Here is a 20111-nt window from a genome sequence, read left to right as displayed (position 1 = left end):
TTACATGACTGAACACGAATGCATATGGGGATATGCAACATGTGAGCACAATATAAACTGAAATAATGAAGATATTAAAACTATATATAACATCAGGCCCTCATACAATATTTAGTAGCCTAGTTATGCAAAAGCTACTGCCATCCAGGGGACCTGTTGCATCTTCCTCATTTTCTATTATCGCTCCACTGTTTGTAATAAAGGTTTAAAAAGCATCTAAAACAGCCTATAAACATTCAGTATATTACCATACACGCACTAAACAAATCTGCATAGTCGCCTTTGCAGCCTTGAGTCAGTTCCCCACTTTGCCCTGTGACAGTTCAGCCTTGGCTTTAGACTACAAGTCCAAATGTCCACATTTAGTCAGTGGCTGACTGTCCACCTGCACTGATAGGTAAAGGGAAAAAGGCTGCACTGATTTAATTCGGTGACCTTGCTCTCTACAGCAGGGCTCTGCAGATCTAGACTGTTTCAGCATGAGGAGGTGGTTTTGTGACTTGTCCCTGTGCCAAAGGGCCCCTTTAAGGCTGCCCAGTAATGATGAACCATCTGGCGCCACCTAGTGGTTAAAACTAATAATTAACATTAAAGGGCTGCTGTTGTATTGTAATTTTAAGATTGCCTTTAAATCTCAACCAACACTGAGCAAAGTTGGATTCTTAATTAAAAAAAAAAATAGAGGATATATTTCCTTATCTATTGAAAGCTAGCATATAAGTCAACACACAAGGCTTCTCAAAAATGAAATAAAAGCTCTATTAAACATTTTTATTCAATGAAATGTCTATAAAATGTGTTTGTAGCAAATGTACTTGATATTAAAGGCACAGGCACCTGAATTACATTAAATATTAAACTTAATTGCAACTAAATAGCTACCATAGCCTATATACAAAACATGCTATATACCATGTTTTAAAAACATTTGGAGTATATTATGATATAATTTAACATAATACAATAAAACACAGAAAAATGAACATCACTACATTAAAATAAAATTAATATTGGCTATATAATTACACTGATTTTAAAAAGCTCTCACATCCTTTAAAAAACAATCAAACAAATAAACAACAGGTGTGAGTACTTTTTTATTATGCAAAGGTTTTGTACAGTCTTTGAGCATGAGCTGATGGATTTGTCCAAATCACAGAAATTAATACAGCACAATCACATTCTAACATAAAGTAACACCAAAACAATGACATCCAAAGACTAGCTGTATTAATACTTAAGTTTCCTGTCACTTATAGCCTAATGTGTTTTCTCATAGCTGTTTGGAAGCCCTTTTCAGCCAGCAAAATAAATAAATAAATGAATAAATAAATGAAAGTTATGAATTATAAAATTAGAAACTGAGTCCCAGTAAAATAATAGGTAAAATAATAAAATTAATTAAAAAAAATAAATGAAAAATAATAATAAAATAAATTCTTGCATAAAATAAAATAGTAAAATTATATAAAGTAGAACAGGTAAAATGTTTCTACGATACAAAATAAAAAGTCTGGCTTAATGAAGTAATGAGATACTAAATCAGAATTAAAAGGAGCCCCAAAAGGTCATAATGGGAATTATTTTTCTAAAATATTTTTGTGTTCCCTTGCAATAACATTTAAATTCCCCTTGCAAAGCCATGACCATGACCTTTAGGGGCCTCTGTAGAATAATGGAAAAATATATAAATTTAGATTTGAATTTTTTAGTCAGCATTATGAGAAAGCAAATCAGAATTTCTGGTGTATAAATCAAAATTATTAGATGATGATGAGTCATAATTTTGACTAAAGAGGTGGTTGGTTAAAAATGTGACTTGCGTAGTAGGCCTATGTTATAACCCTGACCATGGGCATGTTTATTTTTGTCATTTATAACATTTCATCTATTATTATTATTTTTACAGTCAGAAATCAGATTCAGTTTTAAATGTGTCAGTGTGATGGACTATAAAAATAAAAATGTATTAATTTAATTTAATTTAATTTAATTTAATTTAATTTAATTTAATTTAATTTGTTTGTTTTATTTTATTTTATTATTTTATTTTTTACCGTGTTTGACGAATCTGCCGATACGACACCAGTGCCAGTGCCGGTTGTAGTGAAAGTGCTTGTCTAAAGCGGAAGCTGCGTTTACTTGTTTCGAGAGATTTCATCATTCTCTTCTCGCATTACGGCGGTCCATGCTTCGGAGCGCAGCATCAGCACTGCTGAGGACCAGCACTGAGATTTCCGCCTTCTGCCCGGTGTCTTCGGTCCGGTTCGTTCGGCAGTCGCTCCGCTACCCGCCCCAAAACCGGCCGTTTTCAACCTCGGTCTGCCTGTGTAAGAAGAAGAAGAAGACAAGCCTGTGGCTGCAGCTGGCGGAAGGACAAACCATGGACGGCAACATTGAGGAGATTCTCGCCCCTTTGAGGGTAGCAGTCAAAGAGCAGGTAACGATTGTTATCTCATTATCTCCACTGATATGGGCCGAGTCGGTTTGTTTAGGCGGAGATATCTTTTTATTGCCTCTGACTGGGTCACAGTCAGCATGCTAGCCTGCCAGGCTAACCGGCTAGCTTAACCGGCTCCTCTCTAAGCTGTCAATGAAAGAGGACAGCCATTGCTTGCTAGCTAACGCTAGCTGGCAGTCATGTCTGCGCCCTTTGCCACGTTTCAGTGTGCTGCTGCTGCTGTTGCAGACATTTGTGAGCAGGGTGGGGTTAACAGAAGAGACATGATAATGCTGCTACCAAAAAAACAAAACAAAAAAAAAAACTATTCGCTGGTAGCTTTGTAAAAATGCCCTTATTAAAGTTGAAGTGTAGCTGTAGCTGGATCTGGGTTTTCTTCATGCCAGTGATAAGCACTCTCTGTGTTTTAGGGGGACCTTGTGCGCCAGTTGAAGCAGAATGGAGCTCCTGATGTGGATGTCACTAAAGCTGTGGCTGAGCTGAAAGCAAGAAAGAGAACTCTGGAGGCCAAGGTGAGTGCAGCTCATATAACTGAATCTGGCTGAGCCTGTTCAGTGAATCACACACCTTATAAATACTCTGCCAGGCCTTACGTAGTCTGATATGGACAACATGCATGAGAAATAGGATTGCAGATGCATATTCATCACCATACTTTTCATCTCCCAGGCTGAACAGCAAATATTAATGTACTTTCATTATAACACAGGGAGCTTGCCAACACTGTTATTCATTTGTATCAATCCACCATGTTGACAAGCACACTGGGGAAAGGGTGCTGGCCCGGGATGCAGGATTTGACACCATTGCGGATTTGATTAGAGCAGTGGTTCACAACTCGGAGTTCCAGGGGGTTCCCAGAATTGGGGAACAGTTTATTTTCACTATGTAATTCACTATAGAAGGGAGAGCAGAGTCATAAGCATGACGGTTCTGATCACATGTTTCACTTCCACCATGATTATCTCCTCAACTGTAGTTGATAGAGTTCTGGATTTAATCATATCTAACAACAAAAATCTTTTAGATGGAGGTTCCTGAAGGGAAATCTTATCAAATGGGGGTCTGTGACATATTGTGTATCAATGTAGGAATCCTTAACACATGAAAGGTTGAGGATATCATGGAACAAACATGGAACTTATTCAAAAACTATATGTAACATGCACATGTACATGCTTGCAACGACATCTCACACTCTTCAGAGACAGGGGGTACTGTTATACCATGTAAAATCACTTTGTATCGTGTGACCAAACATAGGTCACATAATGAGACTTGAGCCAGCTCTATTTGCTAAATGAAAACTGGGATATGTTATTTTAAAGCCCCAAAGGCCAGAATATTGTTTCTGAGGATCAAGAATGCATTTCTGGGCTCAGATGTTCCTAAATTTATCCTCAGACTCAACTCTGTCTTTGCCACACTTTGTATCTTGACAGTGTTATGACCTATGTGAGCCTGTACTCAATTAGGTTCCCTGTAATGCTTTTGCTTGCTGATACAAATGTGTTTCTGTCCTCCTGATATCATGTCTTCTATGGGCGTTTAAAGAATTCTTGGTAATCTTTTATGTGTTTTTAATTGAGGATAATTTGAAACTGCTACCTGGACCTTCTTATAGTCAGCTCCAAAGTGCTGCTGTTCTGTGGGTTTTTGCATAAGGATTCCTCAGTGTTGAGCATGGAAACTGCCACTGTTGCAGCTTTTCATAGCCCGGTTGTTTAGGGAAAAGTTAAACATTTAAAACACTTATTTTAACATGTCTTGATAAGTCGGATGTTTTGTTTGTTGCCTTATTTTTCCTAGTACAGGGCAGCAAGATGTCAAGAATGATGTAAATATAATTTCCATTGCAGGAGCTGTCACTACAACCCAAAGATGACATTGTTGACAGAACCAAGATGGAGGATACCCTCAAGAGGCGATTCTTCTACGACCAGGCCTTTGCCATCTATGGAGGTGAGACTTGGAAAGCTAATGTTCGGAAAGTAAAGCTTTCGGGCGGTGCGTAAAAATCACCGTACACGTAGTCTTTAAGGATTCTGTTACCATGCAGTAATGCTCCTCAGGTGTGAGCGGCCTGTACGACTTTGGCCCCGTGGGCTGTGCCCTGAAGAACAACATCCTGCAGGCCTGGAGGCAGCACTTCATCCAGGAGGAGCAGATCCTGGAGATCGACTGCACCATGCTGACCCCCGAGCCTGTACTCAAGTGGGTGTCCATTAATGCTTCTGTGAGCTGGTTCAAATGTGTTTGATGTTTATTATTGCTCTTTGATATTTATGTATCTTGTCTCGTATGGGTGTTAAACGGTATTTTGTTTTGAATGTTAATGTTTGAAACTGCTGAACAGAGTGCCTCGTGGTTCCTAGAGTCAGCTCCAAAGTGCTGATCTGTGGGTTTTTGTAAACAGGCACATATTGATTCTGCGATTTTATGCATGGAAGCCGCCGCTGTTGCAGCCTTCCATAGCCCGGTTGCAGATACATGGATTGAATTAAAATGAATATTAACAACTTTTCTTTTAACAAATCTTTATAATTCAGGTGTTTTGTTTGTTCCCTCATTCAGGACGTCTGGACATGTGGATAAATTTGCTGACTACATGGTGAAAGATGTCAAGAATGGCGAGTGCTTCAGGGCAGACCACCTCCTCAAAGGTAAGCCTTTTGCACATCCGCCTCTGTGTCTGAGTATATTTAGAGACTTGGCTCCCACCATAGTGCAAACTAAAGATTAGTCATCCTTAAAACAACCCCGGCAGATCTTCGCAAGTTTTCCCTGTGTATTATTCAAGGGATTCTGCGGAAGGTGGAATGGACGCCGTCCAAACTTGTGTAGTCAGCGGCGGCTGCTGGTTGGCCAAGCTCTGAGTATCACTGTTGTGCCTGAGGGAGAGTGGAAGTGGCTGGACCAGCAGAAATCACACAGGGCTTTCTGAGCAGTGCGAGCTGCGAGGATGACACAGACTGGAGCTGTGCCAAAAGGCCAGCGGAGGAAAAATGAGATATAGGAAGAACATGTTCGTTCCTGGAAGACTGGGAGGCTAATTGGCTCAGCTGCCAGAAAGAGATGACATATTGAAAGTTGAAAATGTTATGTAATGAAAATATGTCAAGTCATGTTATGTTTTATCTAAGATATCTCAAACCTACTTCAAAACAACGTGCATGTGATCTTACTAATTAGTTTGAACTCATTTTCACACTATAGGTAGAATATAAATGAATGAAAATAAAGGTTCATTTTTAAAAAAAAAAAAATTCTTATGAAGGGAAACTTTTGTATTTTTCAGTCTGGACCATATTTTTTCGTGTTTTTGTGTCAACAATTTTTGAAACTGGTCCAGTATTAAGCGAGATGCCGCCAGCCATGAAACAGACTGCAGTGTAATCCTTCAAAGCAATTATCCACCCTCAGTTTATGTCCACTAGAAGTGCTTGTTTTTGCCTTCTGTTGTCAGGGTACTGGAGTTTCTGACTGCTGTACCATACCTTGAAAAATATTTATATTCAGTACCATTTTTGATACCACAGAACAATTGGCATTGAGGGCATACCTATTAATGTAGTTTTTATTAAAAGATAAATATAGCAAGGCTATAAGATGACACAATGACTTTTCTTGGTTAGTAGAGAACAGCAGAATGACTGTAGAAAACATGAACAACTAAAAACCTTTTACATAAATAAAAACAATATTTTTACTGTGGTGGTGCACAAGTCTAAAAGCCTCCTGGATCATAATACATTGAATGCAAAAAAAAGAGCAAGTAAAAAACAAAACTGTGCCACAAAAGCCCCATATTCAAGTGGAATGACAAGAAGACAGCACTGTGAGTGAGTGACAGGAAGTGGGGTTGTGAGGGCACTGCTGTGGTGTGTGTCAGCTCATTGTTGGCAAGGAGAGAAGAAAGATTGAGAAAATAGTATTGACACTCCGGAAAATGAGTGTTGAAACCATTTCACATATTTGGAATCAATATGCATTGATAAATCGATATTTTTGAAACACTTTTTGCCAATAACAGGCTCAGATTGTTGTTATAAGGGTCTGACAAAGAAATTAAACTTTTTTTTCCTGACCTTTTGCTGGTCTGTTTGATATTGTATCAAAGTTTCAAAGGAGAATGCTCACTCTGAAATCTCCAAGAGGTAACTTGTTGCTGGAAGACAATGGTGGAGATGTGAATGAGAGATGAGTGGCAAGAAGAGTTTGTTGTGTTAAAGTAAGAGGTAGAATATTTCGAATATCATGGTTGAATATTTAGTGTGGAGGCCTTTGGATTCAATGGCTGCCCACAAGACTTCAGAACAAGACTTCCCCTTGAGCAAAACTTTGTTTGATACAATAACAAACAGAACGGATCAAGCGAAAGATAAAGGAAAACATTTTAATTCTTTGCAGTATCTCATTTTTAATGTTATCAGGCACTTATAATAACAATCTGAGCCTGTCAGTGGCAAAAACAAGCACTTTAAATGGATGTAAATTGACGGTCCGCAGCTGCCCCAAAGGTTTACATTGCAGCCTGTTATGCTGCTGCCCGCTGCAACACTCTCGCTCAGTACTGGACCAATGTCAGAATTTTTTGTCCCTGTTAGTCACTCAGACACAATCATGGGAAAAGAGGGTCCAGGGCCCTGTTTCAGAAAGCAGGCTCAACGAACTCTGAGCCTAATCCGGATCTCAGAGTTGATTGAGTCTGAGCTGAGGAAACTCTGATTTCCAGAACAGCTGATCAGATTTACCTCAATCAGAGTGCATATGAGTTAAAAGCTGAGCCACTTATTTCACCCCAGCTGAACTGGAGATTTTAATGACCGCGTATGTGACTTGCCAGCCAGCAGGTTTGCTTCACAGAGTTTGTTGCCATAGTAACTGGCTCGGGGTTACGCTAAACTGGCTTTGTGAAACGGAGAACTCAGAGTTTCCCTCATCTCAGGCTGAACATACTCAGAGTTTTCACTAATCCTGCTTTCTGAAATAGGGCCCAGGTTTAAAAATACTGATGTTTCCCTTTTAAGTGTTGTCACACCTGTTTGTGAAAGCATTGTTTTTAACTTCCTGTGTCCTACAGCTCATCTCCAGAAGCTGATGTCTGATAAGAAGTGTACAGCGGAGAAGAAGGCTGAGATGGAGGACGTCATCGTTCGGGTAAGTGCGACAGGGATGGGGTGCTCTTTTGAGGGATTAAAGTGTAAAAGCTCTTTCTGACAGAGTTTTAAATGATTCACTATTGTTTTCAGTTGGACAACTACACCCAGCAAGAGCTGACCGATCTGTTTGTGAAGTACAACGTTAAGTCGCCCACCACAGGAAATGACCTCGCACCTCCCGTCTCCTTCAACCTGATGTTTCAGACGTCCATCGGACCAGGGGGGAACATGCCGGGGTAAAATGAAACATCATACTGCACAGAATTTTTCCTTGATGTCACATTTGTGTCATTGCCAAGTGATTGATTTGATTTAAACCTGCAGCTATCTGAGGCCTGAAACCGCTCAGGGAATCTTCCTCAACTTCAAGCGTCTATTGGAGTTCAACCAGGGAAAACTGCCCTTTGCTGCTGCTCAAATAGGAAACTCCTTCAGGAACGAAATCTCTCCTCGCTCTGGACTCATTCGTGTTAGGTAAGAGACACCCGCTGTGTCACCTTTTGTTCTTGCCTGTGTTTCTGTGTCTGTACTTGTCGAGATGTGACTCATGACACTAAACAGGATTATAATCGCTGCACATTTACACACAGAGAGTTCACCATGGCTGAGATTGAGCACTTTGTGGACCCAAATGAAAAGGTCCACCCTAAATTCTCCAGTGTAGCCGACCTGGGCATCACGTTATACTCCTCCAAGGCTCAGACCAGTGGCCAGTCTGCACAAGTTATGAGGCTGGGCGACGCTGTGGAGCAGGTGGGAATCACTATATGTCGCATTTATCTTGCAAGTGTACTCTTCTTCAACATTTTGGTTTCTTCCTGGATTTTTCCCGCACTGAAATTCTGACCAATCAAGAGCAGCTTTCTTGCACACAGCACACTCACTGATTCTTCTGTCTCATTTAAGGGAGTGATCAATAACTCCGTCCTGGGATATTTCATCGGGAGGATCTACCTCTACCTTACTAAAGTTGGTATCGCCAAAGACAAGCTGCGTTTCCGACAGCACATGGACAACGAGATGGCTCACTACGCCTGTGACTGCTGGGACGCCGAAGCCAAAACCTCCTACGTATGTTCCATTGCAGTGTTTCCTTACAGCTCATCAGAGAGTGCACGTACTTTTGCTCAAAGTAAATGTTTGTCCCTTGCAGGGCTGGATTGAAATCGTGGGATGTGCAGACCGGTCTTGTTTTGATCTGCAGTGCCATGCGCGAGCTACAAAGGTCCCTTTGGTCGCTGAAAAGCCTCTGAAAGAACCCATATCCTTAAACTGCAGCAGCACCGAACACTGCAAAAGAAAATATTTGTTCCATCAAACAACAAAGAGCATTTTAAGCAAATGGACGCTCTGTTATTCTCTTTAACTTCTCCACACAAAGTTGTAAATGTCGTCCAGTTCGAGCCCAACAAAGGAGCCATTGGGAAGGCGTATAAGAAGGATGCTAAGATAGTCATGGAGTATCTGGCTGTGTGTGACGAGTGCTTCATCACAGACCAGGAGCAGCTGCTTAATGAGACTGGGTGAGTGCAGTCGCACAGTTCATGTGGGCGCCTGATGAAAGGTTGTGGCTTTGTCACTTGCAGCTCAGTCAGTGTCTTTATTTTAACTCCACAGAGAGTTCACCATCGAGTCAGAAGGCAAGACCTTTAAACTCACAAAGGACATGGTTGGGGTGAAGCGATTCCAGAAGACTCTGCATGGTGAGATTGATTTATTTCACTGTAAATACATCCTCCTAAAGATAATGTCAGGATACTTGGGACGACATATTCTATAACTAACACACATTTTCTGTCTGTCTCTGTTGCCCACAGTGGAGGAAGTTGTCCCCAATGTAATCGAGCCCTCCTTTGGCATCGGTAGGATCATGTACACCATCTTTGAGCACACATTCCAAGTCAGAGAAGGTGATGAACAAAGAACGGTGAGTCTGGATGAACAACATGATGATTTTATCTGTTGAACAGCACAATAATTTCTGTTTAAAATGTCATCTAGCATTGTTAAATATGCTGTCCAGGCTGTCTGCAGGTCCTTTAAATGCCTTTACATGTCTTAAATTCCATTTTATATATATAAGGCCCTGTCACTGAACCTATCACTGAACCCACTACTTTACTTTATACTTCATATTTGCAAAATGTACATTAATCTAACTCACTCCAATAAACATATTCCTACTTAAAACCTACCTCTGCACTGGACCACATATACATTATTAAATTATATTACTTACCTGCAAAGCTTGAATAAGAAAAACATGATTTATCCAAAAATCTGTCTTCTAAGTTTGGTTAAAAATGTATATCCAATATATCCACGTGTCTGATACCTGTAAACACCCTGCACAGAGAGTGTTGTTGTGCTCCTGCATTCTTGCTGATTATTTACTGTTAATTTGTCCTTAGAATTCATTAAACCATTCTAATTTTGCAATATGTAATAGCCTATCAGTAATGGATTTTAGATTTAAACAGAGTTTTCTTAAGCAGGTTTGCAAGTTAGACATTAGGGACGAATTTAACACTTCAAACATCACATGGCAGCAGCTTCCCACAGTGAAAGCCCTACCAAGCTGCCAAAAATTACTGTTTTATGATGTAATGATTGCTTTTGTGATTGATTTTCTTTTAATCATTTCATTATTGCAATGTTTGCTTTCCTCCTCTGCAGTACTTTAGCTTCCCCGCTACTGTAGCTCCATACAAATGTTCCGTCCTGCCTCTGAGTCAAAACCAGGAATTCATGCCCTTCGTGAGGGAGCTATGTGAGTGCCCACATAATGATAATGTAGATCTTCTATTTTGAGTCTGTGAGGTCTGCTGTCCTGGTTAACGCTTCTTTTTCTCTCTTTCTCCCTCTCAGCTGACGCGCTGACCAAGAACGGTGTGTCTCACAAGGTGGACGACTCTGCAGGATCCATCGGGAGGCGTTACGCCAGGACAGACGAGATCGGAGTGGCGTTTGGCATCACCATCGACTTCGACACAGTGAACAAGACGCCTCACACAGCCACGCTGAGAGACCGCGACTCGATGAGGCAGATCAGGGCCGAGGTACAGCACAGATTCCCTTGTTTTTTTTATGCTTTCTGATCTTTGTACATGAGACACGCTTCCCAAAATTGATTGTTCTTTGTAGCTTTTCACTACAGACCGTCACTATGTAAAGCTCAGCTTGATGGCACAGATGCACTTAAATCAATACAGCTGTTTACACAGGAACCAGAACTGCTCATGTTTCACTCTGGCTTCATGCGCATAACCACAACCTGAAGCCTCATTTTAGGTTTCAAATTTCTTCAGTTTTTTACATGTGTAACTGCAGTTATTGTGTTTTGTGTTTGTGGCTGCTTGTGTACATCTTTATGTTACACATCAAGTGTAGACAAGGTGCACTGTGCCCATAACTTTTTTCCTCTGTCTGTATGGTGCGTTGAGTTTGTGTCACGGGTGTGGAATGAAGAAGTATTGCACAATGTAGCCATTGTTTGTTGCCCTTTTAAAGGGACCGTTCACCCCAAATCAGAAAAAAACAAACAGCAATGTCTCTTTCCAGAAATCATGACCTGGTTACTCAAGATAATCCACAGACCTTGTTGTGAGCAGTTTCATGTAGGATATTTTCTTTCTACGAACTGCACTTGCTGACCATATCACTGCACAGAAGGAAGCATGCATCTACCTTCCTGAAATTTCACCAGGGTATACAGTAAGACAAGACCCCACCACTGACCAATAAGCTCTCTTAGGTTTTTCAAACTAAAAATTACACAACGCAAACTCACAAAGATGTTCACAAAAGTAATATTCTCACATCTGTTCTCATTAAACAGAGAAATACAACTGTATACCTTTTTTAATTCTCATTTTTTTGGAGACTTAACTGCCTCGTTAACTCACACTGCATTCAGACTCAACAGAAACAAAATAAAACTCATTCATACGGTCTTGGTTACTCCTGTTACTCATCCAGTTAGTTAGTCCACTCTGGTTTGGGCGAATAAAACCCCTAATTCACTGAGTTAGATGCAGAAAACATGTTATTTTCCCCCTCAGTCTCTCTTAGTCGTTCCTGGCCGGCTGTTTACGGTCCTGTGTGCCGGATGGGTGCCAGAAAACAAACAAACAAACAAACAAACAAGAAGTGCTGTGACATTCAAGCAGCCTGTGTGGCCCGGGCATCCATCCACCACTCTGTGTAATGATGTCTTTTAGCTCAGCTGCCTGTTCATGAGTAGAGACTGGAGACTCTGGTGACCTCTGGTGGCACGTACTGCACACTGCATACAATAAGTTTAATAAAAGAGGAACGCCTGTATTTTTGACGGTATCGACAATGATACCGTCAGGATTACTTAATACCCCGGTATCTACTCTTGTCCATGAGTAGATGCACGCTTCCTTTTGGTTGGTGCTGTAAGTGAAATGAAAAATAGTTCTTACATGAAACTGCTCACAACAAGCTCTGTGGATCATCTTGAGTAACCTGGTCATGATTTCTGGAAAGAGACATTGCTGTTGAGTTTTTCAGATGTATTTTTTGGTGCTCTGAGCACCACAAGCCGAGTGCCATCTAGTTCCATTATATTCAAGTGAAGGCAGACATCTCTACGGCTGATATCTCCAACACTCTGCACCTCACACCAAAAGTATCTATACTAATAAAACAGCACTACAGCTATGAGGGAAAATATGTATTTTTGGATTATTTGTGTTGAACTGTCCCTTTAACGCACGCCCCAGAAGTGTTCATTAAGCACAGCAGCATTTCAGCTGTACTTACATACACCATTTAAGAAGATCAATGAAACCTCTGTGTCAATCCTCAGGTCAGCGAGTTACCTGTGATTATTCGGGATATGGCTAACGGCACATTGACCTGGGCAGAAGTGGAGACCAAGTACCCCATCTTTGAAGGACAGGAGACCAGCAAGAAGGACACAGTCGAAGAATAAAACTCACTCGTCTGCCAGTCACTCCATGAAAACCCACGGACTTGTTGCATATGCATCACCAGGAAGAATATTGCAACTGTATTGTGATAAGCTACAGTGGTGCACCGAGCCCCCCCCCCCCCCCCCCCCTCCGGTGCTCCACGCCACTGCAATCACTAAATTGTCTTGTATTCATCATATCTAACAGTTGTGGAAAGCTTGCACAGGACTGTTGTTTCTCCAACGAGCAACATTTCATCCATGTATGACCACGTAAATATGTTTTAAAAGGGAGAAAATGTAATCAGGTTGTTGTCGTCAGTGGAAGGAGGCTTCCACCATTCCAGTTTTCAGGCAGATTGGATTGAGATATTTAACAATTTCAATAAAAACAACCAGCACTTACTGGACACGGGCGTACAGCTGTGATGTTTTCTGTCATGTTTTCAAAGCTTCTAAAATGGTGCAGACTCAAAACACCTTCTGTCAGCTGTCACTCTGCATTGATCTGATTGGCTTTTCTACAGTTTTAATTTCTTAATCGAAGCAGCTCCGGCTCAGAGAACTATGTAGTAGCCTTTCTGTTCAGCTTCCTCCAAACATTCGTCTTAAGTAGCTTCTCCAGCTCTAGTGAGGAATAAGAGATGACGCACATTTGCTCAGCTCTTTGTTCCTCCAGAGTCTCGGGATGGTGGATTTGAAGCAGAACACGAGAGCAGGAAAGCAGATTTAACACAAACGTCACGTAAACCCTCAGATATCACTGAATCCCCACCACATAATCTATCCTTTGATATCTGCGCCGCCTCACTGCTTCACCAGAACTGCCTCTCTGTGAAGACAAGGAGTCGATCATTCCTCCCACGAGATAAATCCCAGACACTCCACGTGTCCCCAGGGCTCAAATCTCATCATCTCAGCCTTATTAAAAGCTGTCCTGATTATACAGACAAATGACAAGATGTGACCTTTACTGTTTCGATCACTCCTAATACCGCTCATTGATAGAAAGATTTACTGACATTTGATTTATGATGGCTGGTTTCTCAAGGTCTTCTCAGGCAGCTCTTGCTCTGCAGAAATGAGCATGTCCAAGTGTGTTTGTGTGCTGCTTGACAGTCAACGGCTTTAAGCTCATGGGGTCAGGGTGGAGTGTTGACTCGATCGGTTTCACTCGTGGCAAGTTCTTGATCCAACGGGCCTTTCTCACAGCAGACATTTTGACTAGTCACGGTAGGAAAAACACAGGTGTCCCAGCGAGTTGTGAGACCACGCACATTATCAAGACCCTGAAACTGAGGCAGCTAAATGTATTTCTGGCATCATTAGTTTTATTATTTGCACTGGGGAAGTGTCACTACCACTTTCTGAAATGGCCGACTTTGTCCCCATCGCTTTTTAAAAGTATAATTTGTTAAAAATGTTCAGAAAGATGGCTTACACCAAGAGACGTTGAGTAACAAAAGAGAACATTTTGAGAAAGTTGCACAATATAAAAAAACATACAGTGCAAGGTAAATATAGGAGAAACAAGTGTGCACTGTCCAAAATTAGTAACATAAGCTCCCTTAGGCTACTGATTTTAAAATGACTCAAAACACGCACTGATCAGTACCTTTAACTACCTTGACGCAGTTTCTTTTTGTCTAAGTTTTCCATTCTCTTTCTGTGAGCATGACAACACATATGAGCTATAAAATTCGAAGGGTTTATAAACTGAATGTTTAAAAAGGTTACTCTCCCCCCCCAAAAAAGAGGACGGAAGAGTAACTCAGGCCTACATGAGTGCTGACTCAGCAGAGATAACTATAAATGAGAAAAGTTGATCTACAGGAGAATAAATATGTGAAAGCAACACAAAATGGCTGACAGCTTCACTGCATTATATTCTATAATGATTTAGTTGTCACCTGCCACGTGAATTTTGTATTTTCCAAGACATTTCCACCAGAAACTGACCCATACCACTATATACCAAAATACAAATTCCCAGGATGTTCTACTACATCCGGTCTGATTTTGCAGTTTGCAAGCATGCATGTTTTTCTGGGTATTCCGACCCACAATCTTCTGCACGGTGAACTATACCTCACGTCAACTGAGCTGCAAACAAATGACAGCTTTACAGCTCATCGACAGCTGTTAGAAGTCGCAATGACGGATGACAGCGCATCCAAGTAACTGATCACCAGTCCAATACTAACAATCAGAATATTGATTGTTTAAGTGAACTAATAATCATACATATTACACACAACAAGGACATAACTATAAAAATAACTGACAGAGAAAGGCAGATGTAATTTCACTGTTGCAAATACAATATATTAGAATTTACAGTATGTATGAGAAAGTAGGATGTCCCGATTGTGCAACAGTACATCATTTTAAGGGCAGCTGCAGTACCTAGTAAAAGTTAAAAGAAAAAGTATGCAATCTGGAACACGCCCTAAACCTACTACACCCTTGATAGCAGCCTAGGCTCATGGATGGATTACTAAATTGGCCTACAAGGCACAGGCCCATGGGCTCAAAATATCAGGGGGTGCTTTGCCTGGAAACTGTTGCTCAAGTTAACATACCAACCAGGAAGTGACTCAAAATGACCACAAAGAGACACAAATTGTCCACACACAAAATTACAACAGAGACAAGGAACCACAAAAAGATGCAGAACAATAGAAAAAGAGGCAAAACCACCACAAAGTCTGTGTGTCTTCCTTCTATGTAGGAAAGATGGTGGGGCCTTTTGCATATCTGTGCCCAGGGGCCCATAATCTGCACATGCATGCCCTTTTGACGTGCCATTTTGCCTGACCCGCTGTAATTATCCTGTCCAGCCTCATGCCAATCCCCTCATTACGTTGCCCAAAACTGCATATGTTAAAGACTGTCATCAGGGCCATATGTCCAAGTGTCTGTCCTACTGTGACATGTCAAAATGTCCAAAATCTGGCTACACATGCAGATTTCCTGATTGTTTATTTTACTGTAAAGGTGCTTGGATTTAGAAATGCTATACTTGGGGCGTCGGTGGCTTAGTGGTAGAGCCTCTCTCCCCCCTTCACGCTTACCTGTCCTGTCCATTAAAGGCAAAATGGCCCAAAAAATATCGTTAAAAAAAAAAAAAGAAATGCTATGCTCTTTGTCACAACCAGCCAAAAACAGATCACCAGTCAGCCTCTGTTTGAAGCAGCGTCATGGTGATGACATTAGGAGTTGAATTTTGGCATATTTCATTGTGATTATGAATGCATATATTGAGAAAGGGATTTAATACACAGCATACATAATCTTTTTAAATGCATCCACGATACAAAGAACGTTCAAAATAGCCTCATAGCATCTGTTCCACAAGGTGGCACTACAGGCAAACTAATGACTGATCATTCGATGTTTATAGAGATGCAAATCCTACAGCCACAAACATCCAGCTACAGTGTTTTATTAATCATTTTGCACATCTTTGTCTCTTATTTTGAACATTAAATGGCTATTTTGACAATAAATTGATAGTTGGGCGTATGTGTTTAATCTGTAAAAGATCTAAAGTCTATTAGGAGATATGTGCCATCAAGATATCAGCCTGCTGAGGGGAAAAATAAGTGCTTTTAAGCCTATTTTTTGTCTTTTTTTTAATAATATTTTATTGTTTCCGTCCTTTTATTTGTGTCCAAGCTTCTTTAAACTACAATTCCAGGAACTAAAGTGGCGTAATCATGTAACAGTTCCTAGGTTGGATATAGTCTATAACATTCACAACAAACATCATGTAATCACAAAATAGGATTTTTTCTGCTCAAAACACACACACACTTTTATTGCAATAAATTGCTCTATATTGAAGACCATCTGGACTGAAGACTGTCTTCCATTCCTGCATTGACCTGTTTCCCTGCACAAGATTCACCCTGTCATTGTTTATGTGGGGTGGACCTCGAAGGCTCGACATCTTGAGGAAACGATGTGAAAAGAGGCCCATGCAGAGAGGGGATTATGCGATTCCAACTCCTTACTGAACTACACCCACGTTCATAAAACATTCAAGGACCCCGCAGTCTGACAGCACACCAGATGTACTTGAAGGCGGTGAAAAAGATCATCTGTGTCCTATCAAAGTTGATATCAAGACCACATTCGCTTTAATTATTCATCAACAGAAATACCTCGTCGGAGGGAAAGAGAAATGTCAGAGGCCAACAATGTTTGATGTCAGTGATCAAGAAGTGAAAACTCCACTGTTTAGCCTCATGTCTTCATGGTAGTTATTCCTTCATTATGTGTGGGTTTTCCTTCATCCCTTTGACACTCACCACTCCCTTTACCAACAAGAGGGTGAGGAAGTGTTTGTGCCCTGCAGCTGTGATTTTTCAAAGAGCGATTATCTGTGTCCCCAATAAGCTCTTAAGTGCTGCGCTCAGTCTAACATCCAGATGACAACCGCACAAACTGCTCATTCTGAACTGTTATTGCCTTCGACTTTAGAGGTTCATTAAACTGATTTTTTAGAATATATAATAAACCCTGATACAACATTCTGCATGCAAGAGATCAACCAACTGAGACAATGAACAGCTTCATCTAATATTTATATGATGAACCAGAAAACAGAATAAATTCATTGTGCTAAAATGCAATAATAAGTCATTCTTTATAAAGAGTTGTAACCATGGACACAGATATATATATTGATGCATGTCCCTGTGCTTTATAGATCAGTTATAAACCATTAATAAGAACAACTTCATGTGACAGGACACTTTTCTCTTTTAAACATACAGTAATTAATTTTAGCCACAAGGGAGCAGTGAAAACAAGCTGTTAACACTAAACTGACATATTGACGTTTATACTGATATGGCTAACTTGTTAGCAAACATTTATCTGGAGTCCTGTTTTTGGCCATCTGATGAACGTTAAGTCCACTCACCTTCCTGTTAGCTCTGTTTTGGTCTCCTCCATCTACTGAGGGAAATATGCGGCTCTTTAGCACCTGAATGCTTTACCATGGTCACCAGATTGTAGCAAAATTTGTGTGCCTTTTTTGGGGGGCCTGCTATAGCTGAAGACTGTGGAAGCCTATTTCCAACAGTGTTTCATCAAGAACGAAAAGTCAGAGGTTTGAAGACGATCAGATACTGTTGTAATTCCAACCATAAATGATGCCAACTAGTGATTCGACAGCGTTACTCCCATGACCCACTGGGCAGCATCCGGGAAACCAAAGTCTTTGGGTCCCAGGGGGAGTATGGTTGCAAAGCTGAACTTAAAGGAACTGACGGAAGGGCACCACCAGGAGTGGAGCCTGCAGCATAATTTGACCCAACACGGGAAACCTCACCCAGTCTGGACACGGAAAAGATCGACAGATTGATAGCTCTTTCTCGATTCTGTGAGTGGTGGTGCATGGCCGTTCTTAGTTGGTGGAGTGATTTGTCTGGTTCATTCCGATAATTCCAAGAGTGTCATGAAAACAAAAGATCTTGTAAGTCATAGTAACAAACTTTCTCAGAATAATGACTCATCTCAAAATGACGACTTAGTTTCTTAAAATAATGACTTACTTATCTCAAAATAATGACTTGGTATTGTTCTCATTAGTTTGAGATGTTGAGCAATATTTTGAGAAAGCTGAGTGATAATTCTCTGTTGGGTTGTTACTATGAACAACACCCTTTACATACAAATTGTTAATGTAAAAATATTGGCTGTAGGCTATCGATGCTTTAAAGGTCCAGTGTGAAGGCTGTAGGGGCATCTATGGGCAGAAACAGTATGTAAAATTCATAATGTTTTCTTTAAATTATAATTGCCTGAAAATGAGAATTGTTATGTTTTTGTTTTCGCTAGATTGAGCAAGTTTTTCTCAATGGAGTCAGCCATTTTGTTCTACAATAGTCCAGAATGGACAAACCAAACACTGGCTCTAGAAAGGGGCATTCATGTTTGCACATCGGCTACTGCAGTTCTCCTACATGCTTGGCACAGGGGAGAAGTTTCAGTTCTGCAGTCTCACCACTAGATGGCACTAAATCCTACACGCTGGACCTTTAAATTTATAGCAGGCATAAGTGCACACTTGGTGGATATATATTAGAATATCAATATGTATAACTAGATTATTACAAAAAATAAAGGCTAAACATCACACAGAGGAATTTTCCATTATTCAGCAACCCAAAAGTTAATAAGTGGCTTAAAACTGATCTGTAAAGCACTAGTTAATTATTTATTAAGCAATGATAAAGCCATTAGCTACAACTTTATAAAAGGCGACTTACACTTTTTTGGTTTTTAAGTCTTTACACTCTGAATACAATCTGATTATTGTTATTATTAATGGCGTTAAACCTCCAACATTTACAGTGCACATGCACTGATTGTTCATTCCCTTGTGCAAGTAATCGTCATAACACTGACACAGAAATGTTTACTATAAAACTCTGAATTTAATTCTCTCAATCTCATTTCTTTTTTTAGGAACTATTAATTAAATCTATCTTAAGTAACCACGCTTACATACAGGCTCGTTGTCATCAAATTTCAAGTGGCCGTGCAGTTGTGACAGACACAGTAACCTGAAACTGACTGTGAAGTGCTGAAAGTGATTGTGCAAAGTGGCTCAGAGACCTGTGTCGTGGTGTCAATTGTACCCATGCATTATTGTAAATATCAGGACGGAGGCACTGACCCACACTGAGAGCATCTCGTCAGCTGGGAGATTACATACTAATTATAAGCAGCATCAACAGATGACAGCCTGCACTTATGGCTGTTTTCCTCCTGTCCATATGCCATCATACATACACTTGTCTCTCAGGTTGGGTCATTTAGGGCCATTTGGGCCTCAACTACATTAAAGTGACAGCAAAGGTGAAGAGGGACGAACACTCTGTCGCGTCACTGCTGGCAACGCACCAGAAAACCACTTTATCTCCCTTGTTGTTATTCTACGGTCCACTGATGCTGAAATAGCGTGAATAATGTTTATTTATCAGTGCGTGCGGAGGAGGTCGGTCTACAGTGCACAGGTGGATATCAGTTCAGGAGATGGAGAGCAGACTACATGGTGTTAACAATAGAATAAAGGAGCAATTCAATTATTTTACTGTAAAGGCCAGGTTGTTTATGGTAATAACGTCTAATGTCTCTCTGGAGGAGCTTTGTCGAGTCTCAGAAAATAACCCAGGTGGTGTTGCAGTGATGTCATCAGGGTTGTCTCAGCTTGGGCTAGGAGAGTGTTTATTTCTTACCGAAAACCTGCATAATGGAGTTTGAAAGAAGATTTTACCAGCAAAGTTCTGATGAAAATCTGCCCTTGAATTGCAGTATGGGAAACGTGATCAATATTAATGTATTAAATATTCATATTAATGCCCTATAATAATTGATGACGTTTTGGTGAATGATTTATTAATCCTTAATAAAGTTATGAGTTACAGCTTAAGCATCTTATTAGAAAGTGATACCCATTAGTTTCTTGTGAGTCCCCCAGCATTACAGAAATGCAATAATTAGCTGGAGGGCCCTTTTAAAATGTTACTGTTCT

General features: G+C 40.5%; 1 protein-coding gene and 1 non-coding gene across 2 annotated transcripts; both read left to right on the top strand.

Moving 5' to 3' along the window:
• Positions 1-2156: 2156 nt before the first annotated feature.
• LOC117264974 (glycine--tRNA ligase-like) lies at positions 2157-12972 on the top strand. Its single transcript, XM_078162582.1, has 17 exons — positions 2157-2440; positions 2872-2973; positions 4321-4423; positions 4534-4675; positions 5036-5124; positions 7545-7621; positions 7714-7859; positions 7948-8097; positions 8214-8376; positions 8530-8694; positions 8777-8885; positions 9002-9146; positions 9241-9326; positions 9441-9550; positions 10300-10393; positions 10492-10682; positions 12458-12972. Exons 1-17 carry the CDS (start codon positions 2189-2191, stop codon positions 12581-12583), a joined length of 2250 nt encoding a protein of 749 aa, XP_078018708.1. The 5' UTR covers positions 2157-2188; the 3' UTR covers positions 12584-12972.
• On the top strand, positions 4821-4955 carry LOC117265131 (small nucleolar RNA SNORA84). The gene has a single exon (XR_004502391.1). It is a non-coding gene; the product is annotated as a small nucleolar RNA SNORA84 (small nucleolar RNA).
• Positions 12973-20111: the final 7139 nt, after the last annotated feature.

The sequence above is a fragment of the Epinephelus lanceolatus genome, chromosome 20 (genome assembly GCF_041903045.1).
Source record: "Epinephelus lanceolatus isolate andai-2023 chromosome 20, ASM4190304v1, whole genome shotgun sequence".
NCBI lineage: Eukaryota > Metazoa > Chordata > Actinopteri > Perciformes > Serranidae > Epinephelus > Epinephelus lanceolatus.
This window is presented reverse-complemented; position numbering and strand designations above follow the sequence as displayed.

Coding starts and splice junctions, on each gene's coding strand:
- LOC117264974 (XM_078162582.1), top strand. CDS start 2,189: ATGCTTCGGAGCGCAGCATCAGCACTGCTGAGGACCAGCACTGAGATT. Junction 2,441..2,871: donor GGGTAGCAGTCAAAGAGCAG/GTAACGATTGTT, acceptor TCTGTGTTTTAG/GGGGACCTTGTGCGCCAGTT. Junction 9,551..10,299: donor AAGGTGATGAACAAAGAACG/GTGAGTCTGGAT, acceptor CCTCCTCTGCAG/TACTTTAGCTTCCCCGCTAC.